The sequence below is a fragment of the Helobdella robusta genome (genome assembly GCF_000326865.2).
Source record: "Helobdella robusta unplaced genomic scaffold HELROscaffold_4, whole genome shotgun sequence".
NCBI lineage: Eukaryota > Metazoa > Annelida > Clitellata > Rhynchobdellida > Glossiphoniidae > Helobdella > Helobdella robusta.
The window spans coordinates 3,899,163-3,922,139 of NW_008704902.1; the positions used below are offsets into that span (position 1 = coordinate 3,899,163).

The 22,977-nt window shown below is 31.6% G+C and overlaps 3 protein-coding genes across 3 annotated transcripts; 1 reads left to right on the top strand and 2 right to left on the bottom strand.

The window, feature by feature from the left end:
* Positions 1-8,318: 8,318 nt before the first annotated feature.
* HELRODRAFT_154179 (hypothetical protein) lies at positions 8,319-12,232 on the bottom strand. Its single transcript, XM_009024668.1, has 5 exons — positions 11,607-12,232; positions 11,308-11,418; positions 8,784-9,551; positions 8,681-8,715; positions 8,319-8,641 (listed from the first exon to the last, which is right to left on the bottom strand). Exons 1-3 carry the CDS (start codon positions 11,987-11,989, stop codon positions 8,837-8,839), a joined length of 1,209 nt encoding a protein of 402 aa, XP_009022916.1. The 5' UTR covers positions 11,990-12,232; the 3' UTR covers positions 8,319-8,641; positions 8,681-8,715; positions 8,784-8,836.
* Positions 12,233-14,440: 2,208 nt separating this feature from the next.
* Positions 14,441-15,573, bottom strand: HELRODRAFT_155930 (hypothetical protein; the record flags this gene model as incomplete). Its single annotated transcript, XM_009024669.1, has 2 exons — positions 14,441-14,668; positions 14,752-15,573. The coding sequence occupies 2 exons, from the start codon at positions 15,571-15,573 to the stop codon at positions 14,441-14,443; spliced, it is 1,050 nt and encodes a 349-aa protein (XP_009022917.1).
* Positions 15,574-16,648: 1,075 nt separating this feature from the next.
* HELRODRAFT_162477 (hypothetical protein) lies at positions 16,649-18,176 on the top strand (the record flags this gene model as incomplete). Its single annotated transcript, XM_009024670.1, has 5 exons — positions 16,649-16,652; positions 16,753-16,910; positions 17,447-17,510; positions 17,757-17,823; positions 18,065-18,176. 5 exons carry the CDS (start codon positions 16,649-16,651, stop codon positions 18,174-18,176), a joined length of 405 nt encoding a protein of 134 aa, XP_009022918.1.
* Between the last annotated feature and the right edge of the window lie 4,801 nt (positions 18,177-22,977).

Below are 22,977 nucleotides of genomic sequence, written 5' to 3' on the forward strand. Positions count from 1 at the left end.
ACATGCCTGAATCGATTCATCACAATATTATATACATGATGGACAGGTTAACGATTTCTAATTTTAAAATAACTGAAAAAATGTTGAATTCGCAAAATATTGAACGATATTGTATTTCAAAAAAAATTCAAAAATAATGCATGCAGAATAATTTATTATCATATTAATTTAATGATTAAATGAACGACATATCGTACTACGAAAATATGTTGCTAACCCTGAATGTGTTGATAGTTTAATAAAGGTAATTAATTTGAACAACGTCCATATCGATCTTAAACGAGAACGAGGTATTGATTTACAACGTAGTAAAATCATGAAACATTACAGCATAAAGCCATGATTTCGGTTGTGCGCGAGTATATAAATAACTTTTCAAGTAAACTTACAAGTTATAGTCAGGGAGACTGGGGTTGTATATTCTTGCACTCTCCAGCAGGTCCTTAATTCTGTGCTTGTGCTGGTAAATAAACAAATAACAATTTTTAAATGAAAAACATTTACTGCTTCATCCAAACGTAAACTTGCACAAAATACATAGGCCCCGGAAAACTCCCAAATGACTCGATGTTTTGGCTAATTTAGTCTTATATGCTTTAATGTCACAAAATTGTAAAACAAACATTCGCGTCTGCAGCCTTCAAGTTTATACTTGGGTTACAAACTTTTTTGAAAAACCGTTTTCATGATTCTTGTTTAAATAATTATTTTCGGCATCACATGTATTAAGTTAAAAAATTTGATCTGACAAGTAAAAACACAAATTCTTTTTTGTAAAAAGTTTAGATACACTGAACATTTTTCAGCTTTCACTATTTTTTTCTTGGACTTAAATGAAGACTTTTCGAACTGATGTACATACTGACGAACGTTCTGATTTTTATTAATCACTAATAAAAATTTAATTTTTCTACAATATTTTTAATAATTCTGTTGCCTAATTATTAATGAACTCTTAAAATGAATGATTTGAATCACCACATCTCCTCCATAGAGCTTCAGCTGCCACTTATCATTGATATCTCCAGATGGGATGCTGATCGATGACTGCAACAAATACACATAATTATCCTTCCATGACTCCAAATTCAGTGTCAGTTCTTCGATAACTCTGTAGTTGAACATTCAAAAATGAAATTATAATGTAAATTTCAGTAAATGCACTATTGTGGCTCGCGTCTGTTTTACTTGCGCTCTCCTTATCATGCGCCTTCATTGCACTGCGCTCTTTTCATCTGGCGCTCATTGAGGTGTTACCAAGAACATAAACACATTTGAACACAACTTGATTGAGTAATTATTGAACATCATTCATTTATTTCTTGATGGAAATTGTGTATGAAAATTATTTCTAGTTTATGTGATATCAACTAAAAGTGCCCTTGGAGATAGAATACATTTCTAATATACATGAAACTTAGATCGTACCTTGCCAATACTTATACTATTAATTCTTGATTGTTTAAGCATCATATATAAAATTGCATTAAAATGTCTCAGGGGGTTGACATTTAACAATAAATGTCCAAATTTTAAAACTAACTTTTTCTGTTGCTCCAGTTGTTGGGCATCTAAAACTCTCAGTTTGGTCAAGTGTTTGACTTCGGAACATTGAAAAAGCATCTGATTCTGCAAACTATCCAACTTCTTTTTCAACATGTTTTCATTGCTGTCAGTTTCAAATTATTTCAGTTAAAATTAAATAAAATTGAGCATTGAAATGTAGAGGCTGATGATTTCATAGACACAAACTACAGGCTTTTGTTTTAGAGCAAATTGAAATCTGGAGCATCAAAGCTCATTTGCATTTACTACACGTACGCTGACAAAAAGTTTCTTTTAAATAAAATTTGAACATGCATATAGCTAACCTGGATTTATCGACATTGTTTTCCATTTTGTTGATTTTATGAATCAACTCTTTTATTAGAGAATCTTTTTGTTCAATAATTTCTTTGAAGCAGCACTCCTTATTCATCAACTTGGCTATCATAGCTTTTGAATTCCTTTTATTGAATGACATTAAGAATTTATTCATTAATTGGCCGTCAAAGTTTTTTTTTAATTTGTTATCTTTTCAATAATATTAATTGAATGTTTGTGAGCTATTTTTAATTCTGATGTCTCATTTTTGTATGTAAACTAAGTATTTCTTGTTAAAAGTATCAAAAATTTTTCTATTTCTTCTTTTTTTTTTCAACAACTTCATTCAAAGGTTCTACAAAATATTTACATCTTATCATTTAATTATCTCACATTATTCATTTCTAGCCAGTTCTACATTCTCAATTATTCTCTATTTAAATAAAGAAGCTGAATTTGTTTTTTTACCCAGTTGAATTATTTTTCAAAAAATTAATGACCGTACATGACTTGTTTCTCCAAATTCATCATCTGGTCGATTAAATCTTGTTGTTGGATGGTTGTGTCGACTGAAGACTCACTAGAGTTTCGGTGACGAAGTCTGAATAAACGTAATTCAGGAAAAATTATAGCTTAGTATTTTAAACCAAATTATTTTACCAAAAAAGAAACAAATATGTTAAATTCTTACGTTATGTTAAATGTCAAATATGTAAAAAATTATCAAAAGAAGGTCTTCATAAATAAAGTCTACTGAAAAAAAGAGGTTATATTTATTCAGCTGTCATTCATTTGATTGGGTTGAACGGTAAACCACGTTTCGTTGAGACATGTGCCACACCACGCAGCCTCTAGAGATGGCAGTACATCAATATGAGCAGTCTACTTGTGCTGATGAGTCATTGAAGCACAATATCAATTAGAGGTTTATGACTAACCGCGTTGAAATTATTATGATGGCGCGAGGAAGATGAGGGAATTCATTTAAATAACAAGTAAAGCAAAGACCAGTCGATGAACATCAATAATGGATGTGCACAGTAAAATAAGATACACACAGTGAGTCACTGCGACAGGTGTCCACATGCTTATACATACATACGTACGTACGCTACATACATGCGCATATAGGCACACTTAATGTATGCGGACAGATTCGTTGTACGTGCTGTTACATACATATTTCATTGTGTGTGTTATGTGTGTGTATGTGTTGTGTGTGTGTATGTGATTTCGACACTGCCTGACAACAGGCATGCGTGCATGTCATGCGTCTGAAGCACACTTATTCGTAGATATTTAAAATTTTAAAATGGTGTTCCACAAGTTTTCATAATGAATGGTTCATTTATTTCATTCATTCAACAAGTGATTCTGCATTCGACTTTCCACTCCTCTGTTCAGGACTCCAGAACATCTTATATGTTTCCACTCCTGTCATCCATTCTTTTCATCTGTATGCAATTTCAAATGCCTCTGGTGGTTTATTTTGTCTTTTTATTAATTAAGTTTTAGAGGCCTAAGAAATATACTCAAGATCAAAATATTTTCGATTTTTTTTCAGATTTTTCGACAGTCCACATTTCTCGGCACTGTTCTTTTCTCAGCATTGATTGTATTGAATTTGATTGTATTTGATTGTATTGAATTTGATTGTATTTGATTGTATTGAATTTGATTGTATTTGATTGTATCGAATTCGATTGTATTTGATTGTATTGATTGTATTAAAAGAGAATTTACAGGTCACTCTTAGATGTTTTTTTCAAAAACTGCTTCATGCGCCATCCATCTTGCTTGACTTTATTTTTTCATCGCCTTCAGTATTTGCTTTAAGCCCACTCTGGCATACTATTATTTCATCTGAGTTACAATCCGTGGTTTGTTCTCACTGTTACTCAATTTAGTGTTTATTTCAGTTCAGTTACAATTAAAACTGATTAATTTTATTACTTTAAAGTTGTCGCTTTTAAGCGTTATAAAAACGATTGAAAATTCAATTTTTTCAGAATAATGTTAAAACAAATCAAACTGTCATCATTACGAAATAAAAAAAAAATTAAATCGTGCGATTTGAACATAAATAGGAAGGAACCTGTTGAACGCTGATCCCAACGCCTCGTCATTCACTTGAGATTCGTCACCTGTTGACAGTTTGGCGAATTGTTGTCTCTTAATGCTACTGTCGTTGTTTTTGTTGCTGTCATTATTTTTGTTCCTGCTGCTGATGCGGCTGTTGTTGCAGCTGCTGTTGCGAGCAGCTGTAGTGGGGTCGTTGATCTGCCAGTCACTGAGACTTGTCGTGTTTTCAATCTCGAACGCCGAATCTGCTGCTTCTTCGTTCACGTGGTGCTGATCTTTCATGTTATTAATGCATGAACTTCACTCAAATACGTCTAAAGTTTTTAAATTCAAAATTGCAAATCAGCAAAACAAATTTCTGATAAATAAACTTAAAATTGACGCTTATTAATTTTTGTAATTTTTCCAAACCATGTGCTGATAAATAAAAATGATCCTATAAATTAACAGCAAGCGAACTAAATAATAAAGCAAACCTCTACTTTTGTAAAACTCCATGCCGCTATCGAGGGACACGCCTTTGTGCTTGATGTCCTCAAAAACTGATTTTTGAGGGGAACTGTTGCTCATCTTAGCGGTTTGGAAATTTGAATTGGCGCACAAATGAAACGACGGAAGTAAGGACACACTGCGATGTTTTGGTTTCAATGGCGGTTTCATGTTGGACGTGCTTGCAAGCACTTGTTGCCGAAGTTCAGACTTCAGGATTTCAAAATGTTGAAAATACTCAAATAGAAACACTTACCTACCTCTATGTTTTAATTATATATTAAAAAATTTTGTTATGACGGGCAACATTTTTGTTAAGTTAAAAAAAAACATCCTCAAATTAAGTTTAAATATTTGAAATAACACAAGCTAAATTACTTCAGATGAAGGTTGAAGGGCAGCCAATGTGGCCATGGAGCTGGCCAGGGTTGTCATGTCCGTTCCTTGACTGCGGTTTCTCAGCGACTGTCGTTTTAAAAAAACAACTTCAATTAATAGTTTTAAAAATACAACTTTAATGAACATTTTTTAAATGACAACCGATATATTATTATCATTATATACATTGATTTTACAACAGGGTAAAATAATTATTTTATTGGTGCAATTGTATATTGGTCAGTGTTATGGTATAATGGCCTAATAATGTAGTGATGTGATAATGTCATTATAAAATGAAAGAATGCAATGAATGAGTGAAAGATTGATGTGATGAGAAGACCTGCAGAGCAAGCAGCCATATGACCGATGATTCCTGGTTGTCAGCTGTCAGTTGGTGCTCGTTCTCTGCACCTCTTTGTGATTTATTATCAACACCATTCATCATTCAATATTATCAACATTTTTTTCATTTGTTAACTTTTTTTTATTTTATACAGTAAAAAATATAATTTATTAATATTGTTTTTTTAATAAAACGCCATCTGTAGATAAATAAATAAATGTGGGCGGATAAAAATCTCAAACATGATAGTGAATTCTCCGTCGTTGGAGGAGCTCGGGAAGATGCCAGCAGTGCGTAGGTCAATCTCGACGCTCGGCTTCAAGCTGACTCTTCCGCTCGCTTTTGAAGTCTCCACGCTTTTGTAGCCGAGCAGTTTGCAATTCATATCGTCCAGTATGAACCACAAACGTCGTTTGAATAAACGACTTAGTCCTGACAGTGATGATGATGATGATGATAGTGATGATGATGACAGTGATAATGATGATGATAATGATGATGATAGTGATGATGATAGTGATGACGACGATGATGATAGTGATATTGATAATAAAGATGATGACGTTACAGATGTTTAGGACAGGCATGACAATGATGATGTTGAGGATAATGTTCATGATAACGAAAATGATGACAATGACGATGATGACGATTATAATGATGACGATTATAATGACGAAAATGGCATTAATATTGCTAATTATGATAACACTAATTACAATATTTACAATAAAGATTATCCAGAGACCTTCTAAATTAATCAAGACAATTGGAATAACGTTAGTAATGAAAATAGTATCAGAGGTGTTAATTAATTAATTAATTAATTAACTAGTTAATTAACTAATTAAAGTACTTGATGAAAGGTTAATTAAAACAATGTGGTTACTATTATTATCAAAACAAGATTATTTAAATATTCAGAGAAATTTTATGTTTCTTTGAAAAAAAAGATTTAATCATTTGTATAAGATTTAATTTGTAGTTAAGATAACTCAACCATAGAAAAAGGGTTTTGCCATTAAAGAGATGTTTAAATTTAAAGATCCAACGCAACTATTTTGTATTCTTAAATATCTGTAACAAAACTGAAATCAAACTACTTGTTGTTTTTTTTTAATTTTTTTTCTCTCAAATGGTTTGACAATAGATAAGATGCCATGTGTTTTCCAGATTTATTTCATTTAAAATCCATAACTAAACGATTTTGTAAAATTTTGTAACGATTAATCATTCTACAACATGTTTCAAAACATTTTAATACGTATACCATACACGTAAAATCAACATGTGAGGAACGTTTGCAAGTTAAACACATCAAACGCGTGTATGTGTAATAGTAATAGATAGATGGTGGAAAAACCTTCCGTGGATTTGTACTGCATATATCCGGAGAGGCTATGCCATGACGTGAACATGTTCGGTGCTGCTACAGCAGATGATCTGCGCTGGACGTTGTTGGACATGGATGACGACGACGACGACGACGATGAAGAAAATGAGTATGATGATGAGGATAGTGATGAGGTGTACGTTGGTGAAGATGGTGTACAGGAGGAAGTCACTTGACCGTGCATCTGCATTCTCTTCAAGATTTCCTCCTTTCTATACATTAAAATTCTTAAAGTGTTTTAGATCTTGCAAGCTGTGAAGATCATCTCGAGTAAACTTTTGACTGAATTAAAAAAAAACATTTTTGTTAACTTTTCAAAAAAATATTCAGCTGTATAAATTCAATGTGATGAGAAAATTGAAATCATTCTGTCAGTGTTGTTGTTACTATATAGCGCCTGTTGGATACTACTCTAGATGTGTATATGAATGTATCTGATGTTTATGTATGTATGTATATATATATATATATATATATATATAAATATATAAATAAATATATAAATAAATATATATATATATATATATACATAGAGAATTTTTATTGATTTATGTTTATATATGTGCATGTATATATATACCATTTGGTGTGTTGATTTATTTAAAAACCTAATAACTTTTTGCTTGTAATGGTCTCAATAATTATATATTATAGATGGATAGATACTTACACATCACCATATATATATATAGTAATACAGTAATTCAATTAAATGTAGTTGTTTCAAACGTTGTTGTTTCAAATTTTGTTGTTTTAGTTGCACTCTTGTCGTTACTTTAATGTTTTAATTAAGTTATACAGGAAAGAATCTGTTTGTTCAGTTTAGATCAGTGTTTTATTGTTTGCCGATGATGTCACATTTTCCTCTCCCTCATTCACTCACCTTCCAAGTTGTTACGAAGTTGCTACTGTTGGCATGGAAAATAATGAGTCGCAATTGGAAGTCATGTCATTCGGTAGGGTTGCAGTTTTTAAAACATCGACGATGATTTTCTGCCCAACAAGAACAAGAGCAATAACAACAATAATAAAAACAGCAGGGTAACTCACAGCGAAAACATTTCCCAGCAAAAGCGATAAAGTGGGTTATTAATAGTCCGCTGCAGAGCACAAACTTTGATCAGGTTGAAAACAAATCAATGCACGATTTCAGCATCTAAATCAACATCTACATTCTCATCATATAAATAATAAATATATAAATAAATAAATATCATCGTTATTATCTATCTGTATCATTATCTACGCCATAATCATATCATCGTTGTCATCTATCTATATCATCATCTCATCATCTACATTTTTGTACATCAGTATCCTGCATTAGAGCTTTATAAATGTCATTATTATTATTATTATTATTATTATTATTATTATTATTATTATTATTATCATCATCATCATCATCATCGTTATTCTTATCATCATCTGCAGCTGCCTTCTGTCGTGCAAACTAACTATGCACATACACACTACATGTCAAAAATTATAATGCCCGTATGAGTTGTGCATGTGACATAACCTCACATTAACTTTATGATATGTTACAAATATAATGTCAATTAGTCAGTCAGTCAATCAATCAATGAGTCAGTTGGTCAATCAATCGATCAGTTGGTCAGTCAATCAGTCGATCATCACAGATCATCTTAATTATTTTTGAATTGTTATCGTTATAAATTCATTTCTTGGCAGATTTTCCACATTTTTCTTGGTTTTTCATCCGATTCAAGATCCGATTAATTATTAAACCATAAACAAAAACTTAACTTTCAAGTTATTCATATTTATTTAAAGTTGCAAAAACTATTTAAATTTTCCATCAAAATATTTTTTTAGCCAATTCAATAAATTTAGAGATAATATTATTATTGCAAAAAAAATGGTTGGCGTTTTAAAGTTGAGGTGAAAATTGACTACACAAAAGCAAAAACGGTAAAAATGATCTCGTAAGCAACTATCACCAGCTGCAGAAAAGTTTAAATTGCTCCGCTCCGCTAGACGGCATTCAATTTCAAGTTTCAATATTGCGTTTGATTAGTCAAAAACATTCGAATCAAATAAAATTAAAAGTTATTTTGAAATAAAATTTTATTGATATGCAAAAATAGCCTCAAAATTTTAAGATATTAAAAAGTTCTTATAAAGCTAGAACATATCTCAGCTGATAATATTCGAAGAAAGCATTCAAATATGAATTTAATTTTTCAACGATGAAACAACGATAATATTTCAACGATGATATTTGAAGAAAGCATTCAAATATGAATTTAATTTTTCCACGATCAAACATCAACTTCAAGAACTTTTTTTTCAGGCGAAGTATCTTGCGTCAGACATTTTGCTTTGTAGTGATCCCAGAGACAACAAACAAACTCAGTAACAGTCAATGCATTAGTGTTGTGGCCAACGAGTCTCATCACAAAAACTCCGTCTTGTCTCAGATAATCATCTACAAAATTTATAGCAAATCGCTTGTCCCAATCTTTCGACAGTTTATTCATCAGCTTCAAATGTTTTTTGATGTAGCGATGCCTATCGATGCGGAAACCCACTCTCAAAATCCAGGTGGCCAACGAGATGGAAGTCATCAGGGCCACGAACACCATCCAAAACCAGAGAAAGAGATAAATTTTTTCGTTGAAAAGATTAATCGGCAGGACGCATTGCACGGTGTAACGTTGAACATTTCCTAGTCGGCGAACTTTGAAATCGCACATGGTCGTGCGCGGGAATCTCGGCGAAATGGTCCAATCTTCGCCTCTCAGTGCCGAAGCCAACACTTGCAAACCGTAAATATGGAAATCGATCCCGAGGAACGTGTCTAACAAGAAGAGCTGACCAATGACGTTGATAAGAACCAAAATCTTGGTGGAGATGTACAAGGTGACAAGGTAGTTTCCGTAGTTTCTGCCACAAATTTTGCAACATATTCGAGTGAAGAGATGTTTCAAACTGAGAGTGCACTCTGTTTTGTAAATATTCTGACTTGATAAGTATCTGTGAATGTAAATGAATGTTTTTAGTAAGTTTTATAATTTACAAGCTATAGGAATCGTTTGCAAAAATTTTAACCAGACGAATTTGACCCTTACTAATTTGTGTAAAACGCAGCATTGACTTGCAAATTAACAGCAGTTGAGGCGTGTTAAAATGTTAAATTCAATTACTTCGAATGTTCGTGTTTAAATGTTCATTGTCTATAAAAATTTGAAAAACATCGTCAAAAGCAAAACTTAGCTACAACTCAATTAAAAAATACAATTTTTTAATCATTTTACATTTCTAATACATTTAGTACGTCGTACTGTTTTGGAAATTAGCGCATATGTAATGAGCGATTTAATTGCACGGCTGACCATGACTAGACATAACATTCATTTCATCACATTGGGAACTGGTTCATTAGCATAGACGCATTTTCACGTGTCTGTTATGATTAGCATAAGTTCAAAGGAGCACATGCTTGCTGGAGCCCTGATGAAGTTTCACTTAGTTAGTAGTGTTAATGTTTCTGGCTGTCTGTTCATATAATATATTTAAGCAAAAATAAAAATATTATTTTTAGAAAGTGCACAAAAAATGGTATGATACTGACTTTTCTGTTATCATCTAAAATGAATAGACTTGCATAGGCATACACTAATACAAATTATTAATTTGTCAAATTTGGTCATCATTCAGATTAACGTTAAGAGCTTGACTATACATTAAAATGTTTTAAATAAAAATAGAAAACTGCGAATAATTGAAACATTAGAATAATACAAGGCTCGTAAACCATTACACTAAATATGAGCGGAATGATTTTAAACCACTGCAACAAAAGTCTATCTTAATGATAGAGTTTTTTCGAACATAAATTATAGCAGATCTTCATTTTTATTATGAGTTTTTGTTCAATGACCAGGTTACCTATAATTTCATAGAAAACGTATTGTAAGTAATAATAAAATTTATCTTATTTTTGCCGGGCAGATGTCCAGCTGCTTGCGTACAGCAAAACCGGTTTGAATTTATTGTAGAATAAAATGGTTATGTTTTCAAACATCACTTGAATGGATTGTATCTGAATGTTTCGATTTTTGGAACGAAAACATCTTGCTAAACAATTTGTTTCCGCGAAAATCTATCACCCGCACCGCCCTAATTTGACAATTCAACTACAATTTTAACGCCCTATAATAATGCTTAGTGTGAAATTTATGTAATTTTGAAACCGAATTCTAAAATTTAAAAAATAACTTAGCAGGTAAACTTTACACTGTCCTTACCATAGTATCAATATTCTTGATGTTCATTTCATCTGTCATAATCCCACTCTTACGCTAAATCCGTTTTTGCCTTTTCCGGTTCTTTTCTCCAGAACTTTCTACCTCCTTCTCTACTTCTCCATCATTTACTATGTTCAGAGTGGATCTCATGACTTATCTGATTGCAAAATTCATTGAGGAGCGCTGTTGAACATCGCAGAAATGGCGCTTTAGCAACAAATTGATCGAATGATATCTTCTTAATTTTATCTTTTAAAATAAGCTAACAACAGTACTGGTACGTTAGTTAATAAAGTAAAATCTTTTAATCGAAAAAATTTTTCAACTACTACTGTTATTCATAATAACAACAGTTTCGTAAAAAAGTTGATAAAAATAAAGCGATTTATTATATATTATTATATCAAACATCGCATTTCTTGTCGATTGCCATTAAAATTCACGTTTATATTTTCCAGTTAAGAAAATAGTTGCGAACGGACCTGTCCATTTGATGCGCCATGTATTCCAAAGTACTGTTTCTCTTGTCCACGTGTTCTGCATCGATGAACTTCTTGCCTGCTTCCACTATGTTGTTCACATCAACTCCCGACCTCAATTAAAATTAATTTCAATCAACTATTTAACAATTTTTGTATGCATAAAATTGATCAACGCAATGTTTACAATGTATAATTTTTTATGGTCCTTTAAAATTAAGTTAAACAATTTAAAACGGGAAAAGTTTTGAAAAATAAAACGCATGAATCTCAAATTTTTTTAAATTAAAAAAAAGACCAACCTTTTATTGAAAGTTCTCCACTGAAGAATAGGTAGATAGAAATTTAAGGCTTGAACGAGCAGAATCAATGGCATCCATTGGTAATAAGGAATCATCTGGCGCTTTTCCCTCTCGTGCTCTTTAGGGACGTACTCATCATACGGCAAGTAATAAGTATTCCTGATCCAACAGTAATCGTTCGTGTACTCCTCGTGGTTCATGGTGAAGTGAGCGGGAACCCAACATTGAATGGGATCGCCTACAAATTGCTTGGTCGTCACCAGAATTGCAAAAACAATCAGAAAACTCGTTGTGAACCGGTAAGAGAGTCTGTCCGAGAAATCATCATCACTTCTTCCTTTGGCAACAGAAACTGATCCAATAACGCCACTGATTTTGTCCATCGTAGCAAGAAAATCATTAAACGTATCAACTTAATTCTTATTTTTGAAAAACAGCTAACAAATTATTTGAAGTGTTGTCTTAATATCGTTCCGTAAAGTGTTTTATGTTCAATCTCCGAACAGCATGATGGATGTTTAAGATTATTACGTACAAAATAATCTCGCTTGAAAATGAATTGAAATTGACGTTGAATGTGCAGAACGCTTAACTTAACATTATATAAAAGCGCGTTTGCTTTGATTGAATGGAAGTTACTTTTTTTATCGGTTCCACATGAGAGTTTAACTATGTTCATATATATATATATATATATATATATATATATATATATATATATATATATATATATATATATATATATATATATATATATATATATATATATATATATATATATATATATATGCAATTATTGATGAAAATCACAGCATGTTCGACGTTAGTTAACTTCCAATCTTTTTTATCTTTTTTCGGTATTCCTATATCATCTTCGGTATTCCAATTGATATGTAGTGTATGAGCCTAGATGCTCAAATATATATATATATATATATATATATATATATACTGTGTCTCTACTCTACTTTGTTGATTCCTTGTTTGTTTAAAGAGAATACAAGTGAGTGTGTGAATGCTCCATTTACAAATGCTTCAATTGCGCTGCGGTTATATTTTTCAGTGCACTCACTTAAGACATATCCCTTTATATTATGTAAACCCTTTATAAACATATCCATTTAGACAAATCCCTTTGTTTCTTTCACATCAACCGAAGTTTTATAGCAACGATCTGTGTGAGTGCATGTGTTGTGTCTGTGTTCCTCATAAATTGACCAATTTGATTTTTCGATTGACACCACAGACAAATTTTACAAAAGAGCCGTTTAGGTAGAGTGGTTGAAATTGCCTGAATTCAGATTGGTGAAGCGGTAGCGTTAATGAATAAATACTTTTTACGCAACTAAGTTATTGTTTGGTGAAGCATATGTTCATAATCATGGATAGAAAGAACAGATTGGAAATTGGCCTGTAGTTTCCAATGATTTTTATAACCATTTTGTTTTTTAAGAAATGTAGTCTATGATAGAATGTTTGCCAGCTGAAGAAGCCTTAATATAAGCATATATATTGGCTTAAAAGGTGCAGACAAATTGATAAATGTTTTGAGAATGCGTGTTGATGCAACATCTTGTTGACAGTACTTTCCAGATGAATTTTGCAGCATTTTACTAACATCATCTTCAGAGGCTGCCGAAAATGTTAAAAGCAAATTTTGAAATTTATTCATCGGTTACTACTTAAATTTGCATTATATCTGCATTTCGTTTAAAGCCATTTGTTATAATATTCAATTTTGACGTTTGTGTATTTTTGTTCACTATTTTCGTTGAGCTTCTCTAGTTGCAATATCTAACGTTTGCTAATAGTTTTTCAATCAATGTTAATTAATAACCTTAAGCATAATGCCCAGTTAATGAATAAACAGTAGCATTAATATTTATTGCCGGTTCTAGGTGAAAAAGTTGCCAGCTAAAACCGCCGGACAAAAGACCGCCGGACGTTATGCCCCCAAGCATTAAGATCGTCTGACTTTAAGATCGCCAGACAATAAGGTCGTTATAAGGTAAAAAAGTTGAAAATGTCGCCATTGCTCTAAGTAAGGTTTGAAATTCTACGCACATACTGCACTGAATTCGATAACACGGTCAACAAAACGATGTTCGAAGGAATGTTTTAATTTTCGAGATTACGACGTCGACAGCAAAAATAGGTGATCGCTGGTCTGTACAAAACATACATGAAAATTCTAAACATTGAAATTCAAACTACGTGCAAATACCACGTAAATAATCGATATTAATAATCATGGCATAGTTGCCAACAGCTGCTGCGATTCCGGCTGAAACATCTCTGTAGATTTTTTTGCTGGCGGGCGGTCGTCGACCTTGAATGAGGTGTTCGATAGCTCATGATAGCCGAAATTAATGATGAGAGGCAAAAACATAATTTAATGACGCAAGCAGTTCCAAGCCGAATGTACTTACATTACTCAATCGAAACCTCGTGATATCAACATTATAAAAAACACGGCTTAAAGATATGTTGAAGCCTAATAAACCAACTTTGATACATTCATCTGACATTTTTAATGTGCAAAAATCAAATTATGCAATAATTTATCTGACATGAACATTGAATTATAACAATTATCAAAAGTTAAATATAACTAGGGACCATACTAACAAGAGATTAACGAATGAAATGACCATTTATCATAATTGTTTTAAACTGCACTGGTAAAGAATGAAAAAATAAAGCATTGACGAATCAAGTGTCATTAGCTGTTATTACACATAGAAATAAATTAAACATTTATTAATTTATTAAATTATTTATTATTTATCCTTCATTAATTTATTGATTAATTTAATGAAACACAATTGAATCGATCATCTTAATAGATCTGCAATTCTGTTTCTAGTGGTTGCTGGTAGATTGTCTGGAAAGAAGACTTCAAATTCAACAATGAGATCACCTCTCTTGTTTGGCGTTTTTGAAATAGGGAGACCTTCATTAGGAATCTTTAAAGTATATGATGAACTACGCAATGGTCCAATTTCCTTCGATATTCTACGCCCATCAAGATTTGGTATTTGTATTGTTGTTCCTAGAATTGCCTGAGAAAAAAGAAATGAAAAAGTTTGTAAAATTTAACAAAAAATGAACTTTAAAAATGATCAAATTTAGAATAAAAACATACATCTCTCAAGGATAGTTTGTGTTTGTATTTAATATCTGATCCATCTCGGACAAAAAGTGGATGAGGCTTATCTTTGATGATGAAGACTATATCAGCAGGAATCTTGTTTGGTTTCTGGTCACCCTCTTTAGCAAATGTTATTTTTGTTCCCTCTTTCCAGCCTGGTTTAATTTCCAAAGCTAAAATTTTGTCTTCCGGTTTTGTTGTTCTGCGGTCAGGACTTAACACTTTTTTTGTTATTTTCATTTTCTTGTTTGTTCCTTTATAAACTTCTTCTAAAGTAACCAGAACATCATATGTTATAGTTGGATCTTGTTTTTTCTGGCTATCATGTGATCCTTGTGAGTAACTTCTGTGAACTCCACTGCCCATATTACCACCACCCATACCAGGGAAAAAATTTGAAAACATATTGACACCAGGACCGTCATCATCCACATCCATGTTACTAGTAAACTGAAAAGAGCTGTTTCCAGGCATGCCTCCAAACATTTTGAAAGGATCTTCACCACCGAAAAACATTCTAAACGTTTCATGCGGGTCTCCATGAAATGTGTAAGTTGTGCTGGTGCCACCACCGTCATTTGCACCACCAGCTCCTCTTTTAAGACCCTCTTCTCCATATTTGTCATATATTTCTTTTTTGTTAGGATCACTCAGAACCTCGTAAGCTTCCGCGACTTCTTTAAACTTCTCTTCCGCTCCCGCAGCTTTATTTTTATCGGGGTGATACTTGAGCGCCATCTTTCTGTAAGCCTTCTTAAGTTCATCATCTGAAGCACCCTTTTGCAGTCCAAGTATTTTATAATAATCTTTTCCCATCGTATTGTAGTTTGGCAATATTTTCGAAAAGCTTTAGTCCACTACGAAATCGAACACAAAATAAATTTTCTACAACTTTTGAACGTATATTACGGCCAGCAAATTTCAAGAATGTTTTTAAAGTTTCTCTTTAATAACTAAAACAGCAATGAGTTAGTTTATCGAAAATGATTCGATATTTAGCGTTCAAAACGGAGGTTCAATCTATCCAATAACTGAAAAAAATTGCTTTTTGACGTATTAACATAAGGTAAAGTTTATATTTATAATATTATTTTGAAAAATATAAAAAAAACTTTTCTTTAAACTTTGAGAAAGCATATTAATGCCTGCAAATAGTTAAAAAAATATTTTCAAACGAAAGACATCAACTCAGGCTGATAATAATTTCTAGAAGATATTCAGCAGATGAGAGCAAGTGTTTGGTGCTACCTTTCGCAAATACTTGAATATTCGTTCGAGAATGTTCGTGAATTTTCGAATTTATTATTTAATGTATTTTAGTTTAAAACGCACAAAATTTGTGTTGTTAAATTTTATGTAATTATAAAGTTTAACCCATTGATATATATTTAACCAATAAATTATATTAATACAGCAATTGGTTTTTTAAGTTGATTTTAAAAAATGTTTTAATTTCTAGGAAATTATAAAAAAGCTATTCCGTATATACTAAAGGTCGGTTTATCAGTTATCTCTCCTCAACTCTTTTAGCACGTTAAATTTTCAGTACACATAGAATGAGATCAGAGATCATCCGTCAGAATGATACTCGTGAAATTTTATCGTGAGAATTGAACTAACTATATCGCAATACCGTATTTTTAGCTAGTAAAAATATTATTGCCATGAAGCTCTCTGTCGAATTTAAAACCATGATTATAATGCACTAAATGCGTGGTTTTATATTTTCAAATAATTTTGTAGTGCTCGAGCTTCCAAAATTTTTCAATTTTTTACTATTCAATAGAAATTTAAAAAATATTACAAGAAATAGGGATGCCGTGTTTATGATAAATCTTCGTTGATAGCTTACAAGTCATATTTACACGTATACATATTTTGTACCAGCGAAATGGGTAAGTTTGTTTAATCTTTATTTTGCTTCGAATTTTTTTAATTATTATGATCTTGCATGAAATTTTTTTTATTTGATTTGGTTCATTTTGTTTTTGACAGCGGTGGTTTCTACAAGCACTTCGTTACTGATATCGGCTACGCTGGGCGTTCTTGTGTTTGCTGGTATGCAAATGTACAAGAGTCAGTTGGCCTCCAACGAATGGATGACCATCTTTGGCGGAGCACTTGGATCAGTTCTCTTCTGTCTAATTTTGACGGTTTGTTATTTTTATATATACGTTAATATAAAAATTTTGCTTACTTTAGAATCTAAAGTTTAGATTGAAAATTTGGCTTTTATACTTTTATATGAGATAGGCCTTACCCTTACCCTTACTCATTACTGCTTACTCTACTTTAGTCTTTTGACTTTCATCTTTGTATTTTATTGGCCAGAAATTTTTATTTAATAATGAATTTTGAATTGTGAGCTTTAAAAATTGCTTAATCATATAAACAAAAAAATTTGTAAAATAATTTTAAATAAAAAAATGTAGATACTTGTTATTTATTTTATGTTTTCTTACAAAATATATTTAGTTAGGTAGTACAATAATAATATAATAATAATTACTATAATAAACAAATCTTTTTTATAGTTTATAAAAGTCATAAACAATATATGTATACAACACTTAAACTTAAACAATTTAAAATTTTTAATTCTTTGATTTCTTGTGAAATTTTTGTATAAATTATTAAAATTTTCATTATAATGCTGTTGCAATTCACTTTCAATTTGATTATTTTTCAGGCTATAAATAATTTTGAAAATGTGGCATTTGGAAAGGGATTCCAAGCTCAACTCTTTCCTGAAAGTATGTAACAACTTTTAATTAAAAATTATGCTCTAAGGTTTTTATAATTAATATGGTTTGGAATGTACACTGTACAGTGTCACTTGCATTTTCATCAACTTTGAAGGAAATGTATTGGGAGAATAAATTTAGTATTTTAGATAATACATGTGAGAATATATGATGATACATAACATATTTATGTTTATGGTGTTCACCGTATTGTGTTTCCCTTGAGTAATTGTAATAATTTATATTTTGTTTCAGTATTCTTTTCATTGCTGGTATCAATGTTTGCGTCTGGTCTGGTTCATCGCGTCTGTGTCACAACCTGGTTACTATGTTTTTTATACACACCAGTCATCATATCATCTCGTGCATCACTTAACATTTATCTATACATAACATACAGTAGTTAGTTATCGTAGTGTTTGTTACTCATGTTGTAGTTTTATTCAATGGCTAATCTAGGACAGATGGTTACTCTCATATGTTGCTTGATTTGAATTTAAATGTTACAGTTAATGATTTCATTTATTTCACAGACATAATTTTATTTATTTTATTTTATGCAGCTTCCTGTTTTCAATGGTGCACATTTACTACATGAACAAGATGTCATTATCAATCCACGCCGTCCCAGTTGTACCGGTTGTGCCCGTCAAAACCGGCAAGAAGAAGAATTGATTATTTCTTATTTTTCAATGTATTATTTTTCTTACTCGTCAACCAGATAAGTAGTTGTTCATTATCGTAACTTGTTCGGTCTCTCTTTAGTTTTTTTTTATTATTTATGTCAATCATTTGTAATGAAATTCTGTAAGTCATTGTTGTATTTCTTTTAAGGTAAGTGTTTAATTTATTTTCCGGGTTAGTGTTGTTAAACATTGGCAGACTTATCTGCAAATAAATCTACATGTCTGCGCATCTCGGCAACTTCGTTTTTTTTTTAAATTGAAAGTCTCGTGTGCCTTGTCTGTCGATGGATTGGTAATAAACTTTAAGATGCGGATAGATATGCGCGTTGTATTTTTATTATTTTGCGACTTTTTTTAATAAAGTCTCAAGTTGAATTGTCGTTATTTGTCATTTTCTACTTTCTGAGGTTCTCAAAGCTTGTAAACCGAAAGATTGTGTGGTTGTCTTGTTTGTCAATGCCGTTTCTCGGTCTATTTCAGCTGCTCTAAGCAATGGTTGAGAATTTCCGAAGCAAAGATTACGAAAGAGGCTGCCATAGCCGTAAATTATTAAAAAAATAATCGTCGGGTCGGATGTTCATCAAACGTCTGTTAGATTTTCTATAGAAATCGTAGATTTGAATAAGCACGTGAGATTTCTTTCGCAGTGTTCTAATAAATGTTTTTTTCGCTATTGTCTTAATGCTCTTTATGTTGATCATTTAGACGTCAATTTGAGAAATTATTTGAAGAAAAGTCTGGACAATACTTTTTAATTATTTAAATTACTCTTAGAGTTGGAATTTTGATCAGTGCTCCACTTTCTAAAATATTTTTTTTCTTTTTCGTTTTTTGTAGTGTTCTTTGATGCTTACCTTTTCATTTTCCTTCTTCGTTTTATCTCTTTTATTCATAGTATATTGATTAATAATATGTAGTATATTTGTTCGATAATTATATGATGCACATAAAGTTTCTTGTTCTTTAAGTTTCAAACTTTAATGCGCCTATATTTTAAGACTAATTGTTGCCTCGAGCACAAAACGACAACAAAAACATTAGGAGCATCGTGTTATTTATGAGGCTCGTAGATGGTCAGGCACACTTTGTTGAACGTTTAAACACTTCAGAATATTTGCATGTTACAGACTAACTTATGCTCATTGCATTTCATTTCATCCAACCTACAACTCAATACATTAGAGTTTACGGATGAAGGCGATTTTAAAAATGGTATAAAGAGAAATTGATGTTTTATTTTATGCGTCAACCGTTGTATAAAAGTTAAAAAACATCCTATGCTAATTTCCAGGAATAACATTGAAATAAGGAAACGATCTTTGTGCATATCTGCTCAACTAAACAGTTGCATAATTATGTGAAAAATATATATACATGCACCATTTATGTATAAGTATATATATATATATATATATATATGTACCGCCCGCCATGTTTTTGTAAAATTTTTTTGATGGGTTTTTATAATTAGGTCATCATCATTAATATCGCAATGAAATTAAATTAAAAAGTTTTTTAAATGTCAAGGTTGGTCCTTCCTTCGATATGTTGTTAGTTCATGGTCATCATGTACGTGCATATGTATGTATGAGTATTTGTGCCTATGTATACGTGCCTGTGTGTCAGTGTAAGTAATGTATGTTGGTGTAAGTATACGAATTCGTTGAATAAGTATTATTACAGCATTGTTACTGACATTTTTATGATCACTTTTGTTATTATTATTTACATTATAATTATTTTCACTTTTTTAAAATCTCGTGAATGCTGATTTAAAATAAAAACCAAAATCGGCTATATATAATACGTTTAAAATCAAATATAACAATTAAGTAATTGACTAACCATTTCAAATCTTTTGATTTCAAATCTAACACGTTACACACCACACACACACACACACACACACACACACACTCTAAATGAATGAGTGAATGAATGAACTAACCAACGAAGAACAAACCCATGAGCGAATGTAGATAAAGAAATACTAAACTTTTCAACAGCACTGTAAAACCCGCGACCACCATCATCTTCCAATTTTGATGTCTTCTGAATAGCAGAGAATTATTTAAAAGAACGCTTGAACGAATTGAACGAGTGCTTAGTAATTTATTGGCAGCTTAAAATTTAATTAATTAATTCATTCGTTCATTCATTCATCCATATATTAATCAGAAAATTATTTTCAGGGTTTGCTGAAGCGCAAACAAACATTTTTTTAATCATACATATCTACAAACAATTTTGATATTTTATTTAGGAAAGAAAAACACAGCGATTAACATATTTGAAAAATTTCGGATTTAAAACAAACACATCTACATGAAATATAGACAGATAAAAAAAACTAGTAGCAGCCTAGTTTGTTTCCGTGTTGGGGTGTTGGGATGCACTCTGACTGCTTTGAAGTCCTATCACAGTTTACCATGGAACGACCTCCAACGGGCCATGGCCAACCCCCAATCAACTAGTTCGAAATGTTTCTCTTTACAAGAACCATCCAGTCTGATGACGCAGAACAATTTGATGCAGAAGCCTTCACTCGTTGAACAATCGGCAAAAAAAGAGAAAATTAAAAAAAAAAAACAAAAAATTACACATCCCATTAAAAAAGTGAAAAGAGAAAATAGAAAGCTACCTACTTATGTTCAATTAACTCAGCTCAGTCCCTAACTTACCTATGTCGTATTAACTCAGCTCAGTCCCTAACTTACCTATGTCGTATTAACTCAGCTCAGTCCCTAACTTACCTATGTTCATTAAACTCAGCTCAGTCCCTAACTTATCTATGTTGTTTAATCATCCCTCACTAAAAGAAGCAGATAAAGTAAAAAACAATGAATCGCTTTTGAATGGACGAAGTAAATGTAAAGGTAAATTAAAATGAAAAAAATACTTCTTTTTTTGCATGGCGATCGATCATCCTCCAATCCACCAGAACATTTTTAAACAGCTTTCTTCCTGTGAAAAATTACAAATCACCATGAAAAGAATACAGCAACTAATGACCAGTGTATGCACCTCAAATATCAATCAAACAATTGTTTATGGAAATACCCACCCACCACCCGGTCTCATTTTGGAAAGTTTGCGCTCTCCCCTCCTCAAAGTTGTCTTCATCCACCACAGCATTTCCTTGAGTTTCACTGAACGTCGGTGCCCAATGAAATTTCCGACGTGATTGTTCATCATCCAAACCATCGGACCATTAGATGCGTATTGATCCATGAAGAGAGGACGTCAGACGATATGATGGATTTTTTCGGGCTGAATTAAGTCTCGGATTTCCATTCCAGAATGATGATAGTCTTATTGTTTCCGCTTAAAATGCATAAAAGAAATAGAAAAAAGATTTTTAACGTTTGAAAGTTTTAAATTCGTTTGTGTATGTTATTGTTGTTGTTATTGTTTTGAAGTTCGGGTATTGCTGTTTTTTGGTATTATTGCTATGGTATTATTGTCTTACTGTTGTAAGATTGTTGTTGTATCGGTATTATTGTATGACTTTGTTAGTGTTTTGTATAAAATGGTTTGTCTCTGATGTTTCGGGTATGTATGTATATATATACATTTAATTGGCGCTATATAAGTTTCCTATAGATATATATATATATATATATATATGTATATATATATATATATATATGTATATATGTGTGTGTGTGTGTGTGTGTGTGTGCGTCTTTAAAATTAGTTTGAAAAAAAACAGGAATGATATTCGATTAAACAAAAACTCGTGAACACGGTTATTTAATCCTTTCAGGAATATTCTCACTGAAATATGGGAGCATATGTAATAAATCAACCGAAACTAACAACTTGTAACTGAAAATGATGTTTAAAACACAAACTGATCGAGATAAAATGAAGTAAAACTGGAAAACGAACTTTTATTCTATTACCAAGAAAAATCAGTCAGTTATCAGAATGAATGAGAAGTCAAATGTTATCAGCATTCTGCATTATTTTCAAGATGAGTGTTGATAAGCTGTTATTTTTTGGAACGAAGAAAATATTTCTATGATCCTCATTCGTTGATGTGCTTGCTATTTATTAAACTTTGGTAACTGATAAATGATCGCTCACGTGTTTTTATGATACATCTTAATTAATATTATAATTATGTACTCCAATGTTGTTGCAAAGAAATGTTACAACTGACATTTTCTAAATGATTGTTAGTTGTCTGCAAATTATTTCAACAAGAATCGTTTGACTGAAGCTTAAATACTATCATATTTTTGAAGTAGATTTAAATTTTGTTATGTCGTTCTTCATCTGCGTGCCTACTGATCAGCAATAGAGTAAGTTGTCCAAATCAAACATTCGATGGATGATTGTTCAAATCACAAATGCAATTATGAAGAACTTTTTTTCTCCATCAGAATATTTTCCCAGTAAAAACTTCAAGTTTTGTGTTAATTAAATTCGCGAGAAAAGAAAACTTAGTCCGCTTACAATTACAAGCCCACTACACACACAAACATAAACCAGCCTACATACAACAAATAATGATGATCACGTGCTGATGTTGTTGTTGTGATGTTGTGGCGATTTTGTGTTATCGTTTTTGTTGTGCGTTGTTGTGTGGTGTTGTTGTGAGCTGGAAGGAGCTGCTAATTAAGATTGAATTTCATGAAGACTACTGCATCAGATAAATATCAAATTTTTATTAGAAGCTGATCGCAATTGAATAAAGAAATATTTATTCCACTTCCACACGTAAACTACACATACACGTGTATAGAAATACATTCAAGTCATGTTTTTAAATTCAATGTAATCAT

What these genes read in the sequence shown, in the direction of transcription:
- HELRODRAFT_154179 (XM_009024668.1), bottom strand. Translation starts at nt 11,989, where the DNA reads ATGGACAAAATCAGTGGCGTTATTGGATCAGTTTCTGTTGCCAAAGGA. An exon ending in TGGAGAACTTTCAATAAAAG is followed by an intron (nt 11,419 to 11,606) that starts GTTGGTCTTTTT and finishes ATTTTAATTGAG; the next exon opens with GTCGGGAGTTGATGTGAACA. An exon ending in ATGGCGCATCAAATGGACAG is followed by an intron (nt 9,552 to 11,307) that starts GTCCGTTCGCAA and finishes TTACATTCACAG; the next exon opens with ATACTTATCAAGTCAGAATA.